This window comes from Octodon degus, unplaced genomic scaffold (assembly GCF_000260255.1).
Source record: "Octodon degus isolate 3935 unplaced genomic scaffold, OctDeg1.0 scaffold00078, whole genome shotgun sequence".
NCBI classification, from domain to species: domain Eukaryota; kingdom Metazoa; phylum Chordata; class Mammalia; order Rodentia; family Octodontidae; genus Octodon; species Octodon degus.
This window is the reverse complement of record NW_004524654.1, coordinates 11,234,893-11,261,035: the sequence shown is the minus strand read 5'-3', so window position 1 is coordinate 11,261,035 and position 26,143 is coordinate 11,234,893. Positions and strand designations below refer to the sequence as shown.

General features: G+C 36.2%; 1 protein-coding gene and 1 pseudogene across 3 annotated transcripts in view; both read right to left on the bottom strand.

The window, feature by feature from the left end:
• Nucleotides 1-21,280, bottom strand: part of Fancl (Fanconi anemia complementation group L) — a 69,339-nt gene extending 48,059 nt beyond the window's left edge. The window contains exons 1-5 of one of the 3 annotated variants that reach the window (XM_004636187.2): nucleotides 21,145-21,280; nucleotides 15,163-15,221; nucleotides 12,577-12,637; nucleotides 9,533-9,589; nucleotides 394-494 (exon numbers count right to left, since the gene is read on the bottom strand). In XM_004636187.2, the coding sequence (XP_004636244.1) occupies nucleotides 394-494; nucleotides 9,533-9,589; nucleotides 12,577-12,637; nucleotides 15,163-15,221; nucleotides 21,145-21,240 (374 nt within the window). In that variant the 5' untranslated portion in view covers nucleotides 21,241-21,280. Of the gene's footprint in view, nucleotides 1-393; nucleotides 495-9,532; nucleotides 9,632-10,969; nucleotides 10,987-12,576; nucleotides 12,638-15,162; nucleotides 15,222-21,144 lie in introns of those variants that run through there. The other 2 variants (XM_023720846.1, XM_023720847.1) reach the window with 2 other exon arrangements.
• A 1,718-nt stretch (nucleotides 21,281-22,998) lies between these two features.
• LOC101586141 lies at nucleotides 22,999-23,268 on the bottom strand (annotated as a pseudogene).
• Nucleotides 23,269-26,143: the final 2,875 nt, after the last annotated feature.

Genomic DNA, 26,143 nt, shown 5'->3' with positions numbered 1-26,143 from the left:
AATAATAATAATAATAATAATAATAATAAAAGAGGAGGAAGAAGAAATGATTTAAGACACTCATAAAATGCAACAATTCTACTCTCAACATCATTTTTCAAACGAGTAATTTTTTAACATTTAGAATGTTTTATGTTCAGTGAAAAAATATATGAAGACAACATCTTACTGTATACATAAAAATGCCATTTCTTTTTCCAAATAATATTTATGCTCCCTGGTCAATCTTTAAAGACAGCCTTTCTTTTAACTTTAGCAACCAGGATGATCAGATACTCTTCTACAAACCATGACTAAAAACATGTATAAAATAAACTGCTAAAACTGGAAAAATATTAAACTGAAATAGGTAAAACAAGGACATTTCTAAGGCGTATGTTAAAATACACATACTTATCCCAACCAAGAGTTCCTATCTCTTCAATAAGGAGTGAATAGAACTGGGAAGGAGGAGGTAATACACACAACTCTTGTCTATTCTTTAATGCAACTTCCTGTTTAAAAGAAAAAAGAATCAGCTATAAAAATAATTGACAATAAATTGTTATTAGCTACAAACACAATTTCATAATCTTCTTAGTCTCTAAAGTATTTTTATAGAAAACCATGGTCACTCATTCCCCTTCTCATTTAAAAATTAAAGAAATGTAATAAAAATAATAAATATCAATTTCTGTATTATGAAAAGAACTTAAAATTTTATTATTCTAGAATGGGCATGGTGGTGAGGGCCTATAATCCCAGCAGTTGGGAGGCTGAAAACAGGAGGATGAGTCCAATCTGTGTAGTGAGACCCTGTAGACTCTGTCCTAAATACATTAAAAAAAATTTGTTCTGGACTATTATGTCTAACAAAGATGAAAAATTAAAAAACAAAAACATCCTTAAGGTTTCATTATAATACTTCATTTCCAACTCCCATGGATATGATGCTTGATATAAAAAACCATGTGCTGGGCAGTGGAGATACTCAATGGTCTAAACACCTACCTAGGCAAGGGCAAGGACCTAGGTTCAACGCCTGGTATACATGCCATGCCAGCCCTTCCTCCTGGGCATGCCAAGTGGACCACCAAGACTGGGTGTGGTAGTGCACACCTGTAATCCCTGCCCTGGGGAGGCTGAAACAGGAGGATCACTAGCTGTATAGTAAGACCCTGTACCAAATAAATAATTTTTTTTTAAAAAGTGCCTTTAAAGAAAGCCTAAACTGTTTATTCTGACTAGACTCATGAAGTAGTCATGAATCTACGACTATGAACAACCATATCTTAAGAAAAACTACTCAGTATCACAATAAACACTTGCTAATTCCTTTCACTGACATACATTCAGTATTACTCTTCTACCAGGTAAGTTCAGTGTCCTGCCAGGTATATAGCTAGATTATAGTCCTTTCCTTTGCTAGGTCCATCTACAATGTCTCTAAAATGATTTATGATCCCCCAATCAAAAACTATAACTTAAATTTCTTTACAAGTAAAACAAGTAACACTAGAGTTGCCAAGGTAAAAAATTACATTGATTCTAAAGTTTCTAAACTTGGCAATTACTTTATTGAAAGAGTAAAAAAGAAATATAGCTACAAATTACTTAATGTTCATATGGCATGGATTATCAAAGAAACTATAGATTGAGTACCTCTTAAAAAATTCAGAATCTGAAATACTCCCAAAATTTCAAATTATTTGAGAATAAAATGACACAAGTAAAAATTCCATGCCAGGAACCTTTGTTGCTAGCATAAATTAAAACTACTGTATAAAATATTGTATGAAATTGCCCCTAGGCTACATATATAAAGTACTATAAAACAGAAGTGAATTTTATTTTGTTTTTAGGTTTGGGCCCCCTCCCCAAAATATATTACCATGTTTATAAAATATTTCAAAATCTAAACAAAAAATCATCTGAATTTTTTCTCATTCCAAGCCATTTTGATAAGATACTCAACCTTTGTAAGAAAATTAAGCAATAAATAACAAAACCAGGGGGAACAAAGTAAGAAATAACAAGTTAAAACTTTTTGCTCTGTTAAGTTTATGTTTAATCTATTACTAGCTTTACATGTTTTTATTTAACAAGGACAGAATACTATTAAGTTGAGGTAAAAGTAAGGATTCAATATGGATGTAATTAGAGGGTAAGCTTCTAGGAGACAAGACATACAGGGCCTAACAGTCATAAAGTATTTGAGTTTTATTTTTATTGAGAAATATTTAGTCAATATAAACTTAAAAAACAAAAATACACTTCATTTCAATGGATATGACATTTGTAAACTCTATCTTTTACTTTAGGTCAGTAAAGATGCTCTTACTTTAGAGCCATAGTAGAAAAGAAGAGCAAAGGTAGAGAAGCAATCATCTACACTAGAAGGTGAAGTGACACAGTAGGAAGACTTCAGAGACAGGTCTCTGACTTTAATTTCTAGTTTCAAGGCTGCAGGTGCTCTGTGGCTGGGCTTTAAAATAGAAATACTGTGAAATAACGTACCTCAAAGTTCTCTTAAAATATATTAAATATAGACTGAACTCCTACAGTACACCTATTACTAGAATCTCCAAGGGAGACTTGCAAAATTTCCCAAATAAGTTCAATAACTACTGATTTCGTTTGGGCACCTTGCTCAAGAATTTCATTGTTGATTTTATTACAGGAATCCTACTACTAACAACAGTCTGAGAAATAATCTAATAATTCTTACATTGTTAGGTATACTATCTTAATGAACAATAAAATAACCAACTTTGTCTATAATTTCTGAATAAAAAAGGACCTATTTTACTCAGAAATGTAACACAAATGTATTAAATACTGTAAGCCATAGATCAATCTCAGTACTTCATTTCTTCAAAATTAAATGACCAACACAGACATGACTTATAATCCAATACAATTAGTTCTAGTGATAGAAGCTTAATGGGAAATAGTATACATACAGTTTTGCTCTGGTTTCCTTAGTTTCTGTATTCATAAGAGCATATTAAAAATTACATTAAAAAGTAAAAGGTTTTCAAACTTTTCTCCAAGACAGTATGAAAGAAAAATGCTGTATTTCTTCACCTTACCATTTTAATAACATTATAGCCTTTGATGAATTATATAATCAAATTATAATCAATTTTTGGTTTATAAATTCAGAATTAAAAATTTAATCTTCAGAAATTAATCTTAAATTCTTTGTTCCTTTCCCAAACATTTTATCAAAATTTTTTCTTCAGAGAGCTATTATGAAGATTGAAAAAGAACTCAGGAAAATGCAGCAATTAAGCTCTCAGTATATGGTAGCTGTTACAAAGAAAGAACAAACTGTACTCAGTTATTAGCTGAAATAATACTGCTATAATTTTGACATAAACAAATACAACTGGGTAGGACAAATGCAAATAAGCATAAAACGTAAAATCAGTATTGCTGCTATTACAAATCAACATTTCAGAATAAACAAGAGAAAAGCAAAGATCAATCTTACTACTTCTAAAATGTGCTTTTTTCCCTAGCTTTGCACATTAAAAAGGCCTAGTAGTAATAAGAGGAATAAGCAACCTAGTATGTGGTTGTGGCATGCAAATACCACTTCCTATGAAAGAAAAAAAGACAATCAATGGCTTTGGAGATACGGCTGATTACAGTTCTGTAAGTTCTACAATAGAATTTATAAGTTAGCTTGGGCCAACTGGTACCAGAAAATAAGAAACATAAGTTATATTAAAAAAAAAAAATTCAGGGGGTAAGGAGATAGCTGGGTAGCCTAAGAATTCAGGGGCTGGGGAGATAGCTGTGTGGTCTAAGCACCTGCTCGGCAAGCACAAAGACCCAGGTTCAGTCCCTGGTACCTCACGTAATACTGGTGGCACCCTAGGAGTGCAGTGCTGACCACCAAGATGAAGTGTTGTGGCGCACACCTATAACCAATCTCAGAGCTGGGGAGGCTAAGACAAGAGGTTCAGCTTGAATCTGAGCTGCACAGCAAGACCCTGTACCAGATAAATTTTTTAAAAAGATTTTAAAAAATAAAAATAAAATAAAAAATTTTGGATCCAAAAATAAAAGGGCTTATATGGACTAAAAATAGTGCAGGTGAAGCAACAAAATGACTTCAACAGATTAATCAAATATAAAAAACTCACAATTTTGCAAAGATGCTAATTTTTTTACTTCCCCATGACAGTTCCTAGGCACCAACTCATTATTTTATTTATTTATTTATTTATTTATTATTTATTTATTTTAAGGAAAGAGTTTACAGGGTGTTCAGGGTCTCACAACTAGATTGGACTCATAGTGATCCGCCTGTTTACAGCCTCCCAAGAGCTGGGATTACAGATGCGTGCCACCACACCCAGTCTCAATTGCTGTCTCAGCGTACCCCAGGGGTGGGGCCAGCACTGCAGGCCAGGGGCCCCTGTGCCTGCTTGCAGGTGCTTTAATCCGCTGAGCTATTTGGCCAACCTTCCAACTCATTACTTTAAAACCTGATTAAAAAAAAGAGAAAAGAAGCATTTACCTAACCTCTCTTGTATGAGCTATATGTCAAATGAACCAAGTAACCAAAGCTGATTCTTATCTATAAAATATTTTTAGTTAATAAAAACATCACCAAATATAAACTCTAAAAATAGTCAATTTACATAACGATGAGTATTGGCTGCTAAAATCACTACATAATAAGAAACTTTAGAGTGGCTCGATTTATGCTATGACCATTTACCTTGATACTAGTAGAACAATCTTGTGCTCCTGGGTGTGTCTGGCTGGGACACAGTGCTGTGACCCCCAGCACTATACATGGTCCCTTCTCCACTGTTCCCTAGTACTCTTACCCTGATGAGTTTCAAAGCTGCCATGAACTAAGCAGTTTTGCCCCTCTGCAAATTTGTATCACATTATTTCAGCAGCAAGACGACCATGGGTTGAATTCCCTGAAAGCATTAGCTAAATTAAACCTCTCCATTAAGTTTTGGGTGTTGAGCATTGTTTCCAGAGACAGAAAAGTGACTAACACAGAAAAGTGATGTCAGAGAAGTGGGGTCATTTCTGTGACCATATCTGATTATGTGGTTTAGAAGCCTTTGATGCTCCTTGTTTTACAGGAGTCTGGAAAGGTTTAGAAGAGTTGGTTAAAGAAGCCCTAGAATGTTACAGAGCACAATGGTTAATTCTGGTTAGAAGTCAGAAGACTATATGTGATAGGAATGCAGAAGGCCAGGCTCAGGAAATTTCAGCTGGATGGCTCCATTACAGTTGGATGACTCCATTACAGTTGGACTAAAGGCCATGTGTTAAAGTTGTCTATATTTTGTACATCTTGAAACTCCAGGAGTCTAAGATTAAAGGTGGTAGGCTAATTAATCTAGTGGAGGAAGTTTCAAGAGAGCCCAACATTCAGTCATTAGCATGGATAAAGCCGGCTGCTCTTAGCCAAATTTATAGTGAGAATCAGAAAGAAAAAGCAAAGCAGGAAAAAAAAATCTTGGCCCAAAGAAACTACATATAAAGCTGAGACCAAAAAGTATGGAGTTGCTGAAGAGATTAGCTGCATTAAAATGAAACTAAATACTTGACACAGAGAGGGCATCTCAGAAATCAAGAAGACTGTATTCATCAGAGGCTTTACTGTATAGAAGTATAAATCCTTTATTTGAGAAGAGTTCTTGGGCCTGACACAGGTGAAAGGCTTACAATGGAAATGAATTCCCAGGATTCATTTCACGAACTTCAGACATCCAGACACTCAGAGGCAGCTGTCAGTCACTAAGGTCCTAAGAGCTCCTGCCTACTGCTTCTGCCAACAGTAGACTTTTATGTTACCCAATTGTTCCACTTGTACACAGAATATAAAAGAGTTGTTGGAACAGGGAAGCTTCCACTCAGATTTATTTTCTTTCTTTCACTATTTTCTCCTTTGGTACTGAGAATAAAACTCAAGGACTCATGCTGGCCAGGCAGGTGCTGTACGGCTGAACAACCCCCAGCCTTCCCCTCAGATTCTAAAGTAGATCTTGGAGGCCAAGCCAGGAGCCCAGTGAGGGCAGCGAAACTGCAGGAATAGTTGGAGATGCCAGGAATGTGGAAGATTAACCAAAAAAAGCTGCGGATCATGAATGGAGCCAACACAAAAGAGAAGGCAAGAGGGCCACAAATGGCAAGGCCACAGGGGTGGGGCTATAATTGCCCTTGGGAAAGTACCATTTACTATCAGGTGCTCTAGATGATGGACACAGAGCCACAGGACTTAATATTTGTCTTACTGGGTTGCAATTCTGCTTTGTTCTGATTCTTTCCTATCTCCTTCCATTTTAGTATAAGAATATTTATTGTGTGCTATTGTGCTCTGGGATTAGTAACTTGTCTTTTATTTTTATATAGATTCACAGCTAAGCATTTGCTTTTGGTCTTTTGAAAAATGATGGAACTGTTGAAATGTTAAGGAAGAGATTATTCTGTTTCCAATTGTACACAGGATAGTTGCAGTATAAGAATAATGAAGTCATTATTATCTTTACCGGGAAATTAAACATAGTTTAAGGAGATTTATTTAGGTGTTAATAAGCAACAGACTGTGACCATTAACCTTGACTAAAGAAACATCTAGAAAGTTAAAAGCACAATCCAGTGAATATCTAGGTGGGGTATGGACATATAATCTTGAGTATTATAGATGGTCCTTCATCCTCTCTTTCCTGGCACTTGTTCCTTTTTTTTTTTTTTTTAAGTTTTTATTTTTTTAAATGAATTTGGTCATACAGGGTCTCACTATGAAACTCAGACTAAGCGATCCTCCTATTTTCAGTCTCCCCAGAATGGGATTAGAGACGTATGCCAATACATGTAGACTCTGTGGCCTGTTCAGCCTGTTCTGGCGCATCATGTGGTACCGGGGATCAAACCCTGCAGTCCCTGCTCTTGCCTAAGCAGGCACGTGAGCTCTCACCAGCCCCCACCTCACTTTGTTTTGACTGTTGACTGTTGTGAAAGTAGCAACTTCTGTTCCTTAAAGCCCTTTCATCATGATGCAGCTGCCTTGGAGGCAGCATGATATGCACTAAATTACCCAAAACTGTGAGCTAATTTTTTTTTTAAGAGCAGAACATTTATTGAGGGAAAGAAAGCTTCTGTGTGAGATAGAGTGAGACCCAAGTGGTTTGTCCCCCCAGAAACTGTCTCTTCCAGGGACTTTTATAGAGTAATACCATGTGGTAAGGCAGGTCTAAGGTGGTGGAGAACATGGGAACTCACTTAGGTGGGTATGAGGCGGGACAAGACTATATGGTCAACCAATGAGACCACAAGCACCATTGCTCAGGTAAATCTGATTCAATCCAGTACCAAATGAAGTCCTGTTGGGGGTTGGGTTAGTGACTTGTTAGGGCTCTTTCAAGGTGATTAATACCTATTTAGAATATCAATCACTGATGCCCATCCCTAGGGAAGGTATGTGAGTAGATGTTTACTCTTTTGTCCTGAGGCATGGACCAAAGCTGGAGTGTCTGTTTCTTCCAAGTTGCAAAGTCACCTTGTCTTCCATATTGTCTCCTTGAGGGCCTAGCCCTATTTGACTGCTTATAACACTTCTATCTAATTCAGCTGCCTACATTGAAGAAGTAACCTAAACTGCCTTGAGGGAACCATGGGTGGTGACTGCTCTGGCTTCTTCAGGCTGAAAAGGGTTGTAGTTATTGACTGGCAGAGATACTCTCCAGAGGTCCTACCTACAGGCCCTCAATAGACACCAGGCATTTTTATCTTGGATGGGTGTATAACTTTGAATCTCCCTCCAATGACCTCAGTGGATGACCTCTAAATGATACAGGAAAAATGAAACACCCAACCTGAAAGGTACCTGGGATGACTTCATGTTCTCTAAAACCAAAGAATGAATTTTAGGAACAAATGGAGATTAACAGCAGAGTATTTATTGGGGGAAAGAAAGCTTCTGTCTGAGAGGAACAGCAGGGGAGTCCCAAGTGGGTTGTTCCCTATAAGCTAAATTTTATTTTATTTTTTTATTTATTTGGTAAAGGGTCTTGCTACTCAGCTCGGACTCTCAGTGATCCTCCTGTTGTGAGCCAAATTAAATGTCTCCTCCTTTAAGTTGTTGGTAGTTTGTCCATAACAGAAAAGTGACAATCTTTACTAAATGAGGAATCACATATTATATAATTCCAAATATACTGTATTAAGTACAAGGCACCATTATTTCATCAAAACAATGAAGTAAAATCTGTGGCAATCAGTAGATCTAACTGCCAGATTACAAGGTACAAGTACAGGTTGGGTAGATAAACCTTTTAAAAAATACTTGGGAAGAAAAGTGTTTATGATTTTAATTTTGTTTTAATTTGGAATATCCATATACTTATGAATAATATTCATATATATAACATACAATTAAATACATATAAGTACACATATAAAAATATACATACTTATACATACAAATATAAACATACATATATAGAAAAATATCTTGCAGATGGGACCAAAACCCAAACATAAAATTAACATATTCCACAGGCACCTCAGACATATAACTTGAAGGTATTTTTAAGCAATGTTTAGTAATTTTGTGCAAAATTTCATACTGCAAAATTTTCCTCTTATACCACCACAACACTCAAAATATCTGGAATTGGGGAGCATTTTGGATTTCTGATTAAGAGATGTTCATCCACATACGATCTAAAAGGTGAAATGTACAATGTAAGAATTTTCTTTCAATAAGTAGGTAACATGAAAGAAAAAGTAATGTGGAGATTTGTTATAATTATATAAATCTTACATAAGATTTAACACACCTACTTAATATAATTTATGGACCTTGTATGGATACTAATATAAAAAAATTAAAAATTGACTTCATTGAAGTTTTAAATGTATATTTAAAACAATACATAGATGCTAAAAATGTGTGCTGATATACTCATAAAGGAATGGATATAAAATCCATTATCTCCTTTAAAATAACACAATCTTAAGTAATAATAAATTAAAATACAGTAATCTTCTCTAAAACAAGTAGGAGGAAATACGTTTGACAAAATGCTGAGGTAAAATCATAGGCTCATTGCATTCGTTGTAATTTCTCTTGGGATCATGTTAAAAACTTTACTAATGAGAATTTTTAAAAAATAATAAAACATCTATAGACTACTCAAGTATTTAGTGCAAAATTTTCTCACTAAATAAACTATCATAAGCCTAATAAGATTTTCAGGAATCCATACCTGTATACAATTACTCATCATATTAGATCTTTAAGCATAACCACCCAAGTTCTCCTTTAGATGTGAAATTCTCTTAATAGGCCATTTTATTTCTTCATCATCTGCACAACACTAATGTCAAGTAAACCAAGTTTACCAATATAATCATTTGCCTCTTCTACACAGTTCTGTTCCTCAGGCAGGTCAAAAACTATACCATTCACGTTTATGTACAGTAAAATCAATATGAAATGACTGGGAGTTATGGAAATAATAAAGACTTAAAGAATATGATAACCATTTTAGAAAAAGAAAAATCTTACCAAGATCATCTTCAACTCCATCATAAAGCTCATTAGATCAGGAGCATACTTCATTCTCTAAATCAAAATATTTCCAATATGATTGGTAAACTGAATATTCTCCCAAATGAAATAAAATAAAGTGAATGTAAATTACATATATAAAATGTTAGCTATAATGGGTAGAATTATATATTAAAAGTATTAAGTAATGAAAACTATTGGTCCTTACACCCACTGTTCCCACCACTTTCACTTTGAAAGAAAGCCCTCAAACCTATTTTGGTGAGATATAAAACTGCGTAAGAATGTGCTATGGTCTGTGTATAGTTGTTCCCTGCAAAGTTTCATGTAAGTTATGGGGCAGATGCGGCTGGAGGAGTGAATGGCTTGAGGGGCAGGGCCAGAGAACAAGGGCGGGGACCAAGGGACAGGGCAAGAGAGGCACAAACCTTAAACTGGCTAGCCTGTGCTTTCTGAGAAATGTGGAGAAGGTCATCCTACAAAGGGCAGCACCCTGGCCTCTCTTCTCAGTGTCTTAAAACCTCCAGTAACTGTGAGCTAAATAAACCTTCCCTTCCCTCATTGTGTCAGATATTTGTCCCAGCAACGAGAAAATAGTAACTAATACAGAATGTTACTTAAAACCTTACACTCCTGTTTCTTCAGTACTGTTGACTGCCAAGTTTAGCAAATCTAGCAAACTTTATCATTACTTTTAAGAAGAAGAGTACAGGAGGAGAGAGAAAGCTGTGAATAAATAAGAAATATAAAATATAAAAATAAATGCACAATTTTCAAATCTAGAGTAATAAATCCATAATTCATCAACAATACCGTATTATTTCTTTGACCTAAAAGACCACTGACTGTTATTTCTGTCCCTTTACAACTGACCCATACTAATTCTAAGAAGAGAATCATTCAATAAAAAAGCTAATATAATAGTGAAAATGAAATAATCTCTTAAGTAGAATGGATATTTAAGTTATTGCTCCATTTCCTAGAAAGTCCTCATCCTTAAAATAACGATAGAAAAGTGAAAAAAGTTTTATACTGCTTTCCTAGAACACTACATGATTGTTCTGCTTGAAAACACAATATTGTGCTTTTATTTTTTTAATGCACTGCCCTAATAGCACACAGCTCTGAACAAAGTCAAATGTAATCTGTTGTCATTTTAGATAAAAAAAAATTAAAAGCTAAGTTATTTCAACAATTCAAGATGTATCATTCACATCTTAACACAGCTTTGAGTTGGTGCATATTTGTAAAACATATCACATCTCTTAGACCTTATCTTTGGCTATGTGTTTTTTTTTTTTTATTACCGGTAATAAATTAGATAAAGAGTCTGCAAACAATAAGCCTGTCTGCAGCCAAATCCAGCTCAATACTTACGTTTGTAAATCACATTTTATTGGAATGTAACCAATGCCCCATTCAGTTACCACTTACCTATAATTGCTCTGGTGCTGTAAGAGCAGAGCAGAATAGTTCTGACAAAAATTTATGGTGCACAAAGCTGAGAAAGTTACAAGTGTCCTTTACAGAAAAAGTTTGTTGATCCTTTTGCCGACTTTATTAAAAACAATGAGAAAAACAGTAAAATCCAACTAGATTTTGGAATAAACAAAAGCTCAAATTTGTTAAGGGTTCTACCTGACAGACTGGAAAGCAAAAGGAGATAAGCTATTTATTCATTAGCTTAATTATAAATAACTTATTTATGATTTTTTGGTGAATTACAAAAAAAAATTTTGTATCTTACAGCAATACTTAGCTCCATTAACCAATTTTCAGTATCTCAGTACATTCTTCAACTTTAGGATATAATACAAATAGTTATGAGAATGAGAGGTAAATGGAAAAGAATTGAAACATCCCATTTACTTATAATTATACTGTTAGTACGACAACCAACATGCTACATATCAAATAGCTTGTGTCCTATACTGTACTTTGTTCAAAGAGTACTCCGTAACTCAGTTATGCTTTATATGAATGATCATCATCAGTTATCACATCTACAGTTCACTAAGGTAAAAAAAAAAATAGGAAATCAGAAAAAGAATCAAAGAATAAAGCAGCAAAGAAATGCAATTCTAACATTTATTTTTCTACAAGATGTATTACATTATGTTCAGCTGCCTAAATAACAGTGGTTTTTGCTTACTTCTCTAATTTTTAAGGGCATTTTCAGGTAGAAGATACTAAATATTAAGAATAACTGGATTGGTGGGTATGGTAGTACACACTTGTAATCTCAGTTACTGGAAAGGCCTGGTCAGGAGGACTATAAATTTTAGTCCAGCCTGAAAAGCAGAGTAAGACCCAGTCTCAAAATAGAGGCAAGCTTGTGGCTTAGCATCCCTTAGGTTCAATCCCCACAACTGTAGCCCACAAAAGAAAAATAATTTTACATCTATGACATTTCATTTACTTTTATTTCCTCTCATTAAGCAAGCACTTATGATCCTAAGTGAATCCCTCACACCTTTTCTGTTGCTAATCTATAGCAACAAATGTCACTTTGCTGAAGATAGCTTCAGCTTTAAAGGAGTTCCAATTCCTTTTTTCTATCATCACTATATGGTCTCAGCAGAAAAATCATATTGCAATTAGTGGATATGGATAAGAGTAAAGGATGTAAAAAACCTAAAGTCTCAAGAATGCAAACTGGGGGCGAGCGAGATAGCTCAGCAGTCTAAAGTGCCTGCTTAGGCAAGCTTAGGCAGACACAGGGGACCAGAGTCCTATCACCAGCAGCACATGCTGCTGCCCTTCCCTCAGGGCCAGATGAGCTGGCAAAAAAAAAAAAAAAAAAAAAAAAAAAAGAATGTAAACCAGTTTCAACACAAATGCTGTCCAAAGATCTGCTGATTTCAGAAAGCATTTTAAATAATGTAAATATCCCTAAAATACTTGATAGCTAGAGCTAAAACCAATGAAACTGAGCAAATATTAAAATTAGTTTATAATAACATTCTGTAAACCGTATCTTTAAAGAGTCAATTTAGTAATTTCTAATCTTCATATAAAATAAAAGCTTTTAAAAGACTTACCTGTTGGACTATTTCATGGTATCCATTAAGTACAGTTTTCAGCTGCCAACTACACAATAATCTAAAATTTTAACAGGACAAAAGGATTTATTCATCTTTCAGAATTAAAAGGAAAAAACTTATTTGTATGCTAATACAAATATGTACAACCAAAAGAATGACATAAACACAATTCTGACAAGTTAATAAAAATTTTACCACTTATACTGTTGAAAGTCTTGTCTTGAAACTGTCAGCATTAATTTTACTTCAAGATAAAAATAACTGCAACCACTCAATGACACACAAACAGTACATCTTTTTTTAACTTATACAAAGTAAAAGGGTTTTTTGTTTTGGGGGGGGGTTTGCTGTTTTTTGGTGCTTTTTTAAGATACAGTCTTCCTATGCAATTTGGGCCAGTCTTGCACTCACTTTTGTGGCCCCTAGGCTGGTCTCAAACTTGTAGTCATCCTCCTGTCTCAATCTCCCAAATGCTGAAATTACAAATGTGTACCACCATGCCTGGTATGAGCAAATTAAAATTTTGTATTGAACTAGTTTCTTCTCCAAGGTACATTAAAAGTAACAGTACTGATCATAATATATTAAACATATCAAAAAAGCATATGTATCCATATATTCTTCAAATTTCAGATTAATGTAACTAAGATACATACTTTGAACTGTATGTACAGGTATAATTTATATTCATGTATCTATCAGCTCAACTCATCTCTCATCATAAGTAGGTGATTTTTCTAAGTAATTTCTTATCTAAAAGAAGTAAGTCACTCTGCATTCCCACTTCTAGAACCTGTTTAAGCCATCACAACTTCCCTCCTTCTTGATTTGTTAAACTCCACACCTATCCTTCTCTCTTACTGTAAGGGCAGTTCACTCCACTCTCTATGGATAGGGTCTCTCCAAATGTGTTTTCTATTCCTTGCTACTAACTTAGCTACCTCATTAGTTATCTCTTATGCTGTCCCTATTTTCTTAAGCTCTTCTTCTTTTTTTTTTTTTTTGCAGTACTGGAGATTGAACTCAGAACCTTGAGCTTGCCAGGCAAGCGCATGTTCTACTGAGCTATCTCCCCAGTAATCCATCACCTTAAAAAAAATCATTAACTCTTCCTTGCGTGCACTCCCTTGTCTTTGGTCTCTCCTTTTCTTCAACATAGTTTATATTTTTCCATTTCCCTTCTATGCCCTCATCCAGTCCAAAATCCAATAGGATATGGTTTCTGCTACTGCACAAAACCTATTTATACCCAACCAGATCTCTCTGCGATACTCAGTACTGATAATCCATTTCTTTCTTCACCCAATTTAGCTTCAGAGACACTAATGTTCAAATTTTCCTTTTACTGTTCTGGAAGTTTCCCTATAGTTATCAGTCCTTTAAATGTTCATATGCCCTTAAAGTCTTTTCATTGGATTTCCCCTTTCAACCTAAAGATCTAGGCACTAGAAAGTCATATTTCTTAGAGTCATAAGATGGGGCTTTTCAGAGGTGGCTGGATCTACAGTGTGGTGTGTGATGCTGGGATTGATTCACTTTGCAATGCTAGGATCAAGAGCCCTAGGATTAAGAGTATGAATGCTAACTGCCCTAAGTAGCCTGGATAAGATACAAGCAACAGAAAGACCTAAGGTCATCCCTTTTGTGTTCTGCTATCTTCTGCCCACAAGAACTGTTTCTTTTCTGTGATGCTTGTCTGTCATGTCACCCTCCCTTGGAACCAGTCTATTATGGACTGAAACCTCTACAAACTACAAGGTAAATAAATCTTTTCTCCTTTGAGTATTGATTATTTTGTCTCAGCAAGAGAAAAGTAACTAAGCCCATATTTATGGCTTCAAAATCCTGGGCTGGCTATGACTTTCACAGACATCTTCACTACAAGTCTCATGCTCAAATTCCACACCAATACACTACTGCTTACTAAAATAGCTCCTCTTGCTATTTTACACTCAATATTCCTTAAAATAATCTCATTTTCACTGCTTTGTGACCTCTTCTCAAGTTTAGTAATCTAAGCTAGGAATTCAGAAAGCATCACTTATTCCTCTTTCCCTCTTACTTCCATTTCTAATCAAGTCATAAAATTCTATCAGTACTACTCATGAATATTTCTAGATTATTTTTCCTCCATTACAGAACTATTAGGAGCAGAGCTGAATTTGAGGCAATGCCTACATATCTAGACTCATCTCCTGACTAGTTTTTGCAACCAACAGTCAATATTTGTATCTCAATTTACTCCGGGAGTAACTAACAATGAGTCTTCCCACATTATATTATCATATTACATACAAATTGTACTAGTTAAGTTGTAACAGAAAATTCTCCTAAGTCTCTTGTATTTTGCCTTTATAGGTAGTCCTATTTTTGTTTGTATTGTTACCTCTGAAGAACATTCCAGTAGCAGGGAAATTATTCACAAATGCCACAATGATTTGGAAAAATTCCAAATGTTTCAAGGTTTAGTTGATAGTATTTGTTGGTATGCATTTGGGGTAAAATTCTACAGTCACTTGAATCAGTTTTTACCAGATGGTCTAACCCACCAAGATACATGTACATAACAAAACACCTCATCACCTTGCATTCTTCAGTTGTAAATCTTCAGGCAACAAAATTTTAAGGTGGAAGTCTCTTCCCTACGGAAAACATTAAAGCAGTACAGTCAAATCGTCATCTATCACCTAATGTTAATAGATGTCCAAGATAGAATCACATATAAAAAGGTAACATTCTTTCACTTCTGAAAAAGTTATCAAATATACCCAAAATTTTTATACTAAAAATATACAACAAATAGAATACTACAAGGGAAGGAGGTGACCTAAAAACTGCATCAAAACCATTTTGTTATTGGGAAATCAAAGAGTAAGAACTTGTTTTTAAAGAAAAAAAACACAAATAAAAGAGATGGTGCACTATAAAACTGTTAATAGACATAGTAAAGACATTTAAATGCTTTTAAGAAAAGTATTTATTAAAAAATTCCTTCAAATTGCTTGGATATGGAAGGAAAAAAATCACAATACATAAGTAAGAACACAAGAATATATGATACATTCAAGTTTTCATGTTTAGAGTTACTTCTTAAATTTCAATAAAATGAAATTATGTTGTTATGCAATCTAAACATTTAGACACAAAAATATGATCATAAATCAGGGTATATTAATTATCCTACACTATTAAACTTATAAGAAATAAAATTTTCATCCAGAGTCTTTCTAAGAAAGGGGGAGAGTGTAAGAAAAGAGTGTTCTCTAAGAAATATAGTCAGTGTTACTTTCTTTGGGAAGTGAATGAGTAAGCAGTTTAAACTTTCTAACTTATATAGGATAATACTTGTGAAATGTGAGCAAAAATAAGCAGAAAAAGACAAACAGAAATGTAATCTTTTACTCCAACAGTATAAAATGAAAAGAGTAATAAAATTCTTGAAAAACAATTACCACGCGGAATTTTAGCAGTTTCCCTCAAAGCAGATTCAAAAACAGTGGAACACAATTAAATGTACCCCATAACCTTTACTTTCATGGTAATATTACAGTTCTGACTTTCATTACATTTAAATGTCCTTTAAAAAACTGAAACAAATGTACTACTGACCTTTTCAAAAGGTCAGGTAACAATAATTCACTATTTCATTAAACCACTAAAAGGTATTATGTAATAACTTTAACCTAACTTTAGATACCCAACACATAAGTGTAAGAACAATCTGTGATTCACAATTTACATGAAAAATAAAGAATAAAATTCCAAAGTCCCTTACGTGCAAAATCAAGCTATTTTAAAAGGTCAAATGACATGTTATATGCCACAGTACCTTTATGATTCAAGAATATGTCCAAAATTAGGATTTTTTTGTAGTTAAAAGTATCTAAAAATATCAACTATTCTCAAAATGATTTTGTAAGTATGCTGTAAACAGTAAGAGATGTTTAACCTGACTTTCCTTCACCCAAAATAACTATGCAAATCAATATTATGGACATATAAGAACTATAAAAAAAAAAATCCATGTTGTCAACCAGAAGACAGAGAACACAAAAACATGTACAAAGAAAAATACAAACCATTTTTCAGTATAGCACACACTGGAGCTTTTTCAGTAGTGAAAGTTAAAAGTGTCAGCAGGTTCAAAAAAAAAAAAAATGCATATAGAGAATGAGGGAATTGGACTAACTATAAAAGTACTAATAAAGAATTTATAGGGCTGGTGAGATAGCTCAGGGGCTGGCAAGATAGCTCAGCTGTCTAAAGTGCCTGTTTAGGCAAGCTTAGGCAGGTGCCAGGTGCCGCAGAATGCAGTTTGATCTCCACATGACATGTCACACCAGCCCCGCCCTTGGCAGGCTTAGGAAGTTCCAAAAAAAAAAAAAATAATAATAATTTATAGGTCAAAGCATTAACTGCAAACAGGAGACTTAATATTAACACAAAAATCAAGAAAGTTTTAGAAAGCAAAAGTTTTAGAGTAGAAGATGGGTAAAATGTAGATAGAAATACTTTTTTAGAAACTGGGTCTTAACGCCTGGGGAGATGGCTCAGTAGAATAAGCACTTCCCAGGCAAGTGCAAGGGCCTGAGTTCAATCCCCACTTCCACTCAAAAAAAAAAAAAGAAAGAAAAAAAGAAAGAAAGAAAGAAAAAAGAATCTGGGTCTTATGAGGAAAAAGAAGTAAGTGTGGGAAACTTAAGGTTTTATATGAAGAAATAAAAGCATACTATTCTTCCCATAACACACTCCCCAAATTATCCATTAAACTAGATTTTGCTTCACCAACAAGAGAATGTTTTTGAATTAGGATGTGAAATAGTATAAATCTTCACAAAGGTGTTGCTTTTATCAATCCAAAGCTACTATGAAACAAAACCAAAAACTGAGAATCAAACATTTCAGGTTAATGATGAATTCCACACGAATAAAACCCAGAAACCCAAATAAATTATAATACTGAATAAAATATCAAGTATTTGAACAAAGTGTATAATTAAAATACAAGTAATGAATACACTGAGAAAAAAATGAAAAAGAAAAAATCACATTAAACTGGAAGACTAAATTTTTTCCTAAGAACAGTCAATAAATATTTCATTAATGCGCAAAAAATAAAATTTAAAAAAGCAAGAGTATTATCAAATGAAAAAAAAATCAAAAACTAGCAAAAAAAAAAAAAAGCTGAAAGTAGAAAGTAGGCAAAAAAATCCAATATACATACAACTGGAGGGCTTAAAAAAGAAAACAAATAGAAAAGAACATTTAAACTTACATTTTCCAGAAATCCACTTAACAAAAAAGACAAATGGATGCATGAGAAAAATGACTCATAATGATCCATTCTTACGATACATCTTAATATGCAGATTTTACACATTCTGGGAAGCTGAAACACAAGGGCAGATGGCAAATTTAAGCCCAGCCTGGCTACTTAATGAGGGCCTATCTCAAAAGTTCAACAACAAAAGGGCTAAAAAATGTACTTCACTGCCAAGCCCCGGGTTCAATCCCCAGTACTGTAAAAAAAATTGAAATTTAATTTCAAAAAGTAAAAAAATGTCTACTGTCTCTGGGGAAAAGATCCAATTACTTATATGGTAATATAATCACACTGGTATCAGTCATCTCAAAGGAAATTAAGAAAAAGTGAAATGAAAATTTCAAGAAACTGAAAAAAATTTTTGTTTCTAGTCATGAAGAAGAGGAAAGCTTTATTCTTCTATCTTAATTTAAAAACTAGACTGAAAAACAATGATGTTAGGGCCAGCCAGTTAGCTCAGCAGACTAAAGCACCTGCTTAGGCAGATGTAGGGACCAGGCTTCAATCCCCTTCTGTCATGCCAGCCCAGCCCCCAGGGCAAAATGAGACAGTGACTGAGACTGGGTGTGGTGGCATGCACCTATAATCCCACACTTGGGAGGCTGAAAATCAGGAAGGATCACTACAAGTCTGATTTGTATAGTAAGACCCTGAGACCTTATAGACACAAAAAAAAATGTTTAAAATGTTAATAAACAGATTATATTAATAAACAGGATACTGATTCTTGTAAGAAGAGAAATAAACGATAAAATCTCTGTAATTATCCAGGCTTACTGCCTGAAACATTTTCAGAACACAAGATAGGGATGGGGAAACAAAGAAACCCAAATACGCTCTTTGACATGAGGAAAGAGAGATGACCTAGGAGAGGCCAATGCATGTAGAATTCACTAGGTAAAGTACCAAAAAGAAAAAAAGCATAAAGAGGAGACAACTACATACAAAAATCTTCAAAGGCCTGGGGAAATAGCTCAGTGGCATAAGCAGCTGCCTGGGAATCACAAGGTCCTGAATTCAATCCCCAGGACCAGCTCCCATCCACCCCCCAAAAAAAGAAAGAAAAAAAGGGGGGGGGCTCCAGAAAACGCCAGAGGACTCTGAAAGAAATCTTCAGCTAATGCCACACAGATGAGAGAAAAGTCAAAGCTGGAGCATCATACAAAGAGTGTACAAATATTCTAGAAATAGAATGTGTATATGAAGTACAGTACTAGTACTGCCTCATTGGTGCAGCCGAAGTAAAACTGAATTCTGCTCTGGTTTTTCCTATTAAAACTTAAAGACAAACCTCAAAAAGATTAAATGAGCAGTTAATTTAATTACAATACACAACTACTCTGAAGCCTAAATATTTAGAGAAAATATATAGCATTCAACAGGTAGAACTCACCTCTGGCACCCAATCAAAATACACTAGGCATGTAAAGAAGAAAAATAATGGCAAGTTCACAAAAAACAAAAACAAGACTGAAAACTATTCCAGGTTGTGCACATATGAATTTTACATTAGGTAGTGAGAGATGGGTGAAGTACAAAGTATGTAACTGTCATATTAATAAAACTTGAATATGGACTCTAGGTTAGATATGGTATCTTATTATGATTAAATGTCCTGATTTTGGTCATTGTACTGTGATGAGGCAAGAGTGTGATGTTGTTCTTATGCATGATGTAGTTATCTGGGGATAGAAGGGCTCTATGTCAATGATTTAATTTCAGTAGGTTCAAGCTGGCCAGATAGCTCAGCAGACTAAGCACTTGCTTAGTCAAGCTCAGGGACCAGGGTTCAATCCCCAGTACCACATGCCACATGGGTCCCACCCAGGGGCATGCTGAGCTAATGAGTCCAGGCATAGTGGCACACACATGTAATCCCAGTGCTGGGGAGGATGAGACAGGAGGTTCACTACTACGAGTCCGAGCTATGTAGTAAGACCCTGTACCAAATATATTAAAAAAAAAAAAAAAGAGGCCACCCACTTGCAATAAGTCACAGGGCATTCTCAAATTGGTTTATCTTTGTTTTCTATAAATTTAAAATATATGTAAAATATTTTTAGAATATTATAGTATTTAGGTTAAGATTCAAATAAACTGCTTTAGGCAAGTCCAAATTTGAACAATTTGAACTACAACAAAAGTGATAATTGCTCATCTAATTCTGATGGGTATGTGTTTTTTAAGGCGCTCTGGAAAATATAGATAGCATGTTCTTTAAAATGCCCAAAACTATGTACAACACACTTCATTAAATACAAAAAGTAAATACTTTTCTAACTTTCCCAAATATTGTGTCAAAGTAGAACATGTTTTTAGGTAGATAAATAAAGCAAGCTCTCGGGATAAGTGCCTGCCTGGCAAGTTCTGATTTGGATCCTTAGTACCCACCCCCCCCCAAAAAAAATAACCGAGTTGGGGGGTAAAAAGAGACAGCAATGTTGATGTGATCTCAAAACAGAATACATAGGATCTGGCCTTAATGAGTTTGAGCACTATAGGGTGGGCTGCAGCCTCAAGAGTTTGGGGACAAAATTCAGAAAAGTCTACATTCAAAATCCTAATTTAATTTTTTTTTCCTTTTTTTTTTTTTTTTGTGTGTGTGTGGTATCCGGGGACAAACTCTTGACCTTGCACTTGCCAGGCAGGCGCTTCTGCTGCTGAGCTGTCTCCCCGGCCCCTAACTTAGAAAGTCTTGATAGAAAGTGGAGGGGAAAAATCCGAGAGCGGATGGGCCTGAGGCGAAGGGGTCTGGCCGGCTCGTGGACAACTCACTCCACCTCTCGGGATGTCCACGCCTTCAGGATTTCCTCAACTACAGCACAAGAGAACTTTCAGAAAAATCCCTGCCTGAGAGCAAGTCACTGCAACACCGTCCCGGAGTCGGCGCGCACGTGCTCCTACGTACGCGTAAATAAGCTGAACCCGGAGGCGCGCAGGCCCGTTTATTCCGCGGGCGCCCAGCCGGCTCACTCGGCGCCCAACCAGTGCTGCCCGGGGACGGCCAGCCGTGGCGGGACTCCTGAGGTATTCCCCAAGAACTCTTCCGTAAGCAAAACCCGACGACACGGCCCCTCGAGACCCCCCTCGGCCGCGCGGGGTCTCGAGGGGCGCCGCCCGCCCGTGCCCGACCCGGGCTCGCGCTCCGCACCACTCCTCTTCGCCCCCCATCCCGCGGTCGCTTATCTCGCCCGCCGGGGACTTCCCGGGGCGCAGAGCGAGGGCAACAGCCAGGCCAGTACCTGAGCCGAGATGAATCCTTCATACACTGTTTTTGTCAGATTCTGGGGCAGAAGCAGCGGACACTGGCGCAACAGGTCCACCTCTCTGTGCGCCATAGCGCAGGGGACGCGCAGCCGCGCATGCGCAGTCCCGCGAGCGCCGTGCGCCTCGGGCGGAAGCCGGGTTTGGCGGGAAGAGTCCGCGCTACCGGGCGGAAGTAAGGGTGAAGGGCTGGACAGGCCGCCCGGGAAGGGGGGGAAACCCTGCCCTCAGGGTCGCATGTCTCATGATAAGAATGCCTTTGGTGATTTTGCCTTTATTGAAAGTCTGCTAAAACTTTAGAGTTACATTTCCTCCCACCGAGGCGGCTTTTACATTCTGCAGTCTTTTTTTTTTTTTTTTTTAATTTATTTATGTGTGTGTGTGTGTGTGTGTGTGTGTGTGTGGCCAGCTCAGCCCACCAGGGGGCGGGGCTGGCTGGCATGTGGTGCTGGGGGATTGAACCGCGGTCCCTGTGCTTTGCTAAGCTTGTTCTAAATAGGTGCTTTAGACCACTGAGCCATCTCACCAGCCCCATTCTGCAGTCTTGTACCATGTCTACAATGAACTTTTCCCACTTCCCTTTGCTATTGGACTCACCTTTGCCCTCAGTACACTGGTAAAGTATTCTTACATAATAATGCAACATATTATAATATATTCTATATACCATATACATTGTATTACAATTCTATGGCTTGCCATTTTAATCAGGTATTATATTTGAGAGACATACATAAATTGATGGAGATTCAAGTCAATAGTGTACTCAGTTTTGGATACATTATTTGGAAATATGTCAGGTAAACCATGCAGAAAGTTTGCAGATGGACTCGGTTACCTTAATTTTTGGATTTCAATCCTATTTATATATATGCATTATCTGAACTCAGGCACAGTATCCATTCCCTTTTCCTACTGGTTAAAGAGGCTTATTCATATTTACTTATAATTATTTGATATTACTATTCAATGAATTACAGTAAGCTGTGTTTGCCAAACAGTATAATATGCCAAAAATTGTGAAAAGATGAAGATATGCCTTCTCTGATCTTTTTTTTCCCAAGCCAAACTATATCCAGCTTTATTAAAGATACTTTTCATAAATGATCATGGTATTTCAGGCAGGACATGGGCACACAATCGTTAACAGTATTTTGGATGGACTACCAAAAATCAGAAAGCCACTATAAAATCCAATGAAGTCTTCAGTTGAGGCTCTGAAGTAGGGAAATGTTAGAGCAAGGATTGATGTTTCATATTAGCATGTTGTTTAACAACTTTTCACAAGCCAACCCTGACTTTCAGGAAATGAAAATGGCAGAATTATCAATCTGAAGATCCACAGTCTAGAAAAAGAAATCAACTGCTCTTGTGAGCCACCATCTCAATGGTACTGGAAAGTCCAGATTGCCTAACACACTGGTAACATCAGTTTTGGGAATCAGATCCCAGAAGGTCTCTGGGCTTAAAGGAGTTAAGTCTATGCTGATGGCAGAGGAAATGGAGGACATAAAATGAACTGGGAACTGTCTCATACCACAAGGCATTGATGATAAGGTCAATACCAGGGAATCCCACCTTCTGGGAGCCAAGAGGAAGTCTCTCAAAACTAGCAGGGAAAGGTGTTTTCCCCACATTAATCCAGCTTTGGAGACATTGTACTACTGACATATGCTTCTTCCCCCCAAAACAACAATGAAGTGTTCTGTGTGCTAACAACATAGCTTTAAAAAAAGTTTAAAAATTCTGCATTTATATAAAACTTGATTAAAAAATAGTATTTCAAACTATACAGTCAGGAGAAGTACACAGTTAACAAAAATACACCCACCTCACTTGGCATCTCCAGTACCTTCAGCTTTTTGTGCCTGGTCTGTTTTGGCATTTCCATTTTCTGCAGCGTTATTTCCATCCTTGCTTACATCAGCTTTTTGTTTTTTCCCTTTGGGTACCTTCTGTCCCTTCTTTGCAGGGGCCTTCTTAGGCTTGGGCTCTGGCTTTGGAAGAGCTGGTTTAGCAGACAACCTTGCAGATCTTTGTGGTTCATCCTTCACCTCGTCTTTATCATCTGTATCATCCTGTCCAGGCTTTTTCTTGGGCATGATGGTGACAGCAGCAGAATACAGGAGCTGGACACAAGAGGCAACAGCATGCAGCTTTGGATGATCTGGGGGTTGTCCTTTCTTCTCCACACTGCTCAGGCTCCAGGTACAAAGTATTAATATGGCTGGGAGCCTTGGACTATTTAGCTGGTCTTTATTAGCCTCAAAATGGACCTGAGTTTTTCACAAAATTCTGATTAATTAGGGAAAACAATGCTGCAACAGGGGCTAGATATATACTAAACTATAGCAATAATTCTCAAAATGCAATCCACAGACCAGTGACATTAGCATCATCCAGGAATTTTATAAAAATGTACATTTTTACCCCTCTGGGATTCAGAATATACTATCCTAAAATATGATATCCTAGCATTTGATAAAATAACAAAACCAAGTAACCCCACTCTATTCTTTTCCACCCTTCTGTCAGTAGAAGTCATAAGAGCTTCATTGTAAAAGTTCCATCTCTGTACCTAGGGGAAATGAGTAATTTTATCTCTGAGGACACAGGGACACAAAGAAGAATCTGAGTAGGGCTTACTAAATTCCTCTTTAATTTACTATCGTTCAATTATATTTTGTCCCATCATACTTCCTTGCAACTGCACATTCTTATTATAGAAAGACACAGTTTTTCTGTTTCTTTGGTTCTTTATTTGTGAGTTTCCCATGTCACGTGAAACATATTAAATAAATTTGTTTGCTTTTCTTATGTTATTCTAGTTTGTTACAATGACCTCAAGCATGAACCTAGTAATGGGAAAGGTATTTTTTATTCATCACATGCCCCTGGTGCAGACCTAGAGAATCAGTTGTGGAGACAGAGCCTAGGCATTTATATTTTTAATAATCGTTCCACTTTATTCTGATATATGCTGAAGTTTGAGAATCTCACTGTGGCCATGATATTAACACTTGCTTTTGTGTACAACACAGTTATTACGAATGACCATGTACATGTTTGTGAGGAAAATAAAGTAAAGTTGTCTCAGTGGTGAGACCAAGACAAATATTAAAAGTCCCTTACCTTAAGCAGTTTATAATTTCTCTGTGAGTTAAGGGTTTTGCCATTTTCAGTGACTCAGCTGTCCCTAACATCATGCTTTTCCCATGGAACCTCTACCCTTCTTAAATATCCTTAAATATTATCACTTCTTGGAAACCTTTCTTCTAAAAATTATTGCTCTCTCCAATTAACCTATTTCCTGGTTTATTGTGGGTGTCCATTAATTATTTGTTAAATGTTATTTGGCACTTGATAAATACCTTCGTCTATTCAGATTGCTATAACAAAAATACCATAAATTAGGTGGTTTGTAAACAGCAGAAATTTATTTCTCATAGTTAGGAAGACTAGAAGGTGGTGTTCAAGACCCAATCCAACATTTAGTGTCTGGTGAGGGGCTGCCTCCCAGATGGCAATTGTTTCCTTTCAGCATTACAAGACACTCATCGCTACCATTTATATACTGGTCCATGTCACTAATAGCCAAAGGCACTTGACTCCTTGCCTCTTATCCTCGTGGTTAACTTATTAGACTTTAAGATTTCCAAAAAGCTTACTTATATATCACTTTAATTCTTTTTTTTTTTCCTCTCGAAATCAGGGATTGAACTCAGGCCCTTGCACTTGCCAGGGAAGTGCTTATTCCACTCAGCCATCTCCCCGGCCCCTTATCACTTTAATTCCTAAGAAAAAGAGATTCACGTCACTGTTAATGGTAGCTGAATATGTAAATGAGCATTCTGTATTGATAAAGTGTTGTAGTCAAGGATTACAAGGGAAATAATACAATATAGGACACTTAATTTTAAGATTATTTTATAGTAGTTACCCAAAGAGTCATATTCTAGAAGAGTTCGTGAAGTCTGTCCACACACTAAAGACCAAAAAATCCAGCTGAAGGCCTGGATCCCACAGTAACGTCCTGCATGAGTCCAGATGAAGACCTAGGGCTTGTAACAGTGCCCCTGACAAGTCCAACTGGATGGAGGCCAAGAGCCCACAACAATGCCTTATACAAGCCTGTTTCATGGACCTGTGCTGGGAAGGCCCAATGGTCAGTGGTTGAAACTAGAAAGGCTATGCCAGCAGGATGAAAAGCTGAGGGATCTGCACTGGAACCATGAAACAACACTCAAAGTAAGAACCAGAGCTCTCTCTAGAGGTACTATAGTCATTCTCAGCAACAATGAGATCCTGAGCTCCTCCAGTGATGAAAACAGCCAGGCAACTATCAGAAAAGCCAGCACAACAAGCTTTTAAGGATAATGGAGGCTGTTACTGTGGGATCCAGCTCTTAAGCGGCCAGCAATAATCCTTAGGTGGACCTCCCATGAAAGGCACCACACTGATTCAGTTCAGCTGGATGTTACAAGTTGACCAACAGTTGGCAATTGACAACATAAAGTAATAAATGAAATGTAAGGAGTAAAGTGAGAAATCATGTAAGACATTAATTCAATGACTCAATCACTTTCTTTAGTTATTTACAGTTAAGTGCTGGGATAAAAGTGTTCAAAGTAATTGTCAGTATTTTGAGGAGGACTAATGTGAATAGTACAACAAAATTTTTAATTTAAAGATTCATTATATATTTTGAATACCCCTTGCATATAGTTATTTAAAAATAATAAAAACATTTGTAATATGTTTGTAAAAAATTACCATGATGCCTATAGGCTTCAAAACAATATTAGCAAGGCTGTGGATTGTTGATGGTTATATATAATAGGTAAAATACTTTTAAAAGGCAATCCACTTAAACATCAGACAATATAGAAAGGGGTTTTTTTTTAGTAAATATAATATATAGGGATTATCCCCCAAATAATGCAAAACTTTATGGACACAGGAAGTATTAGTAAATAT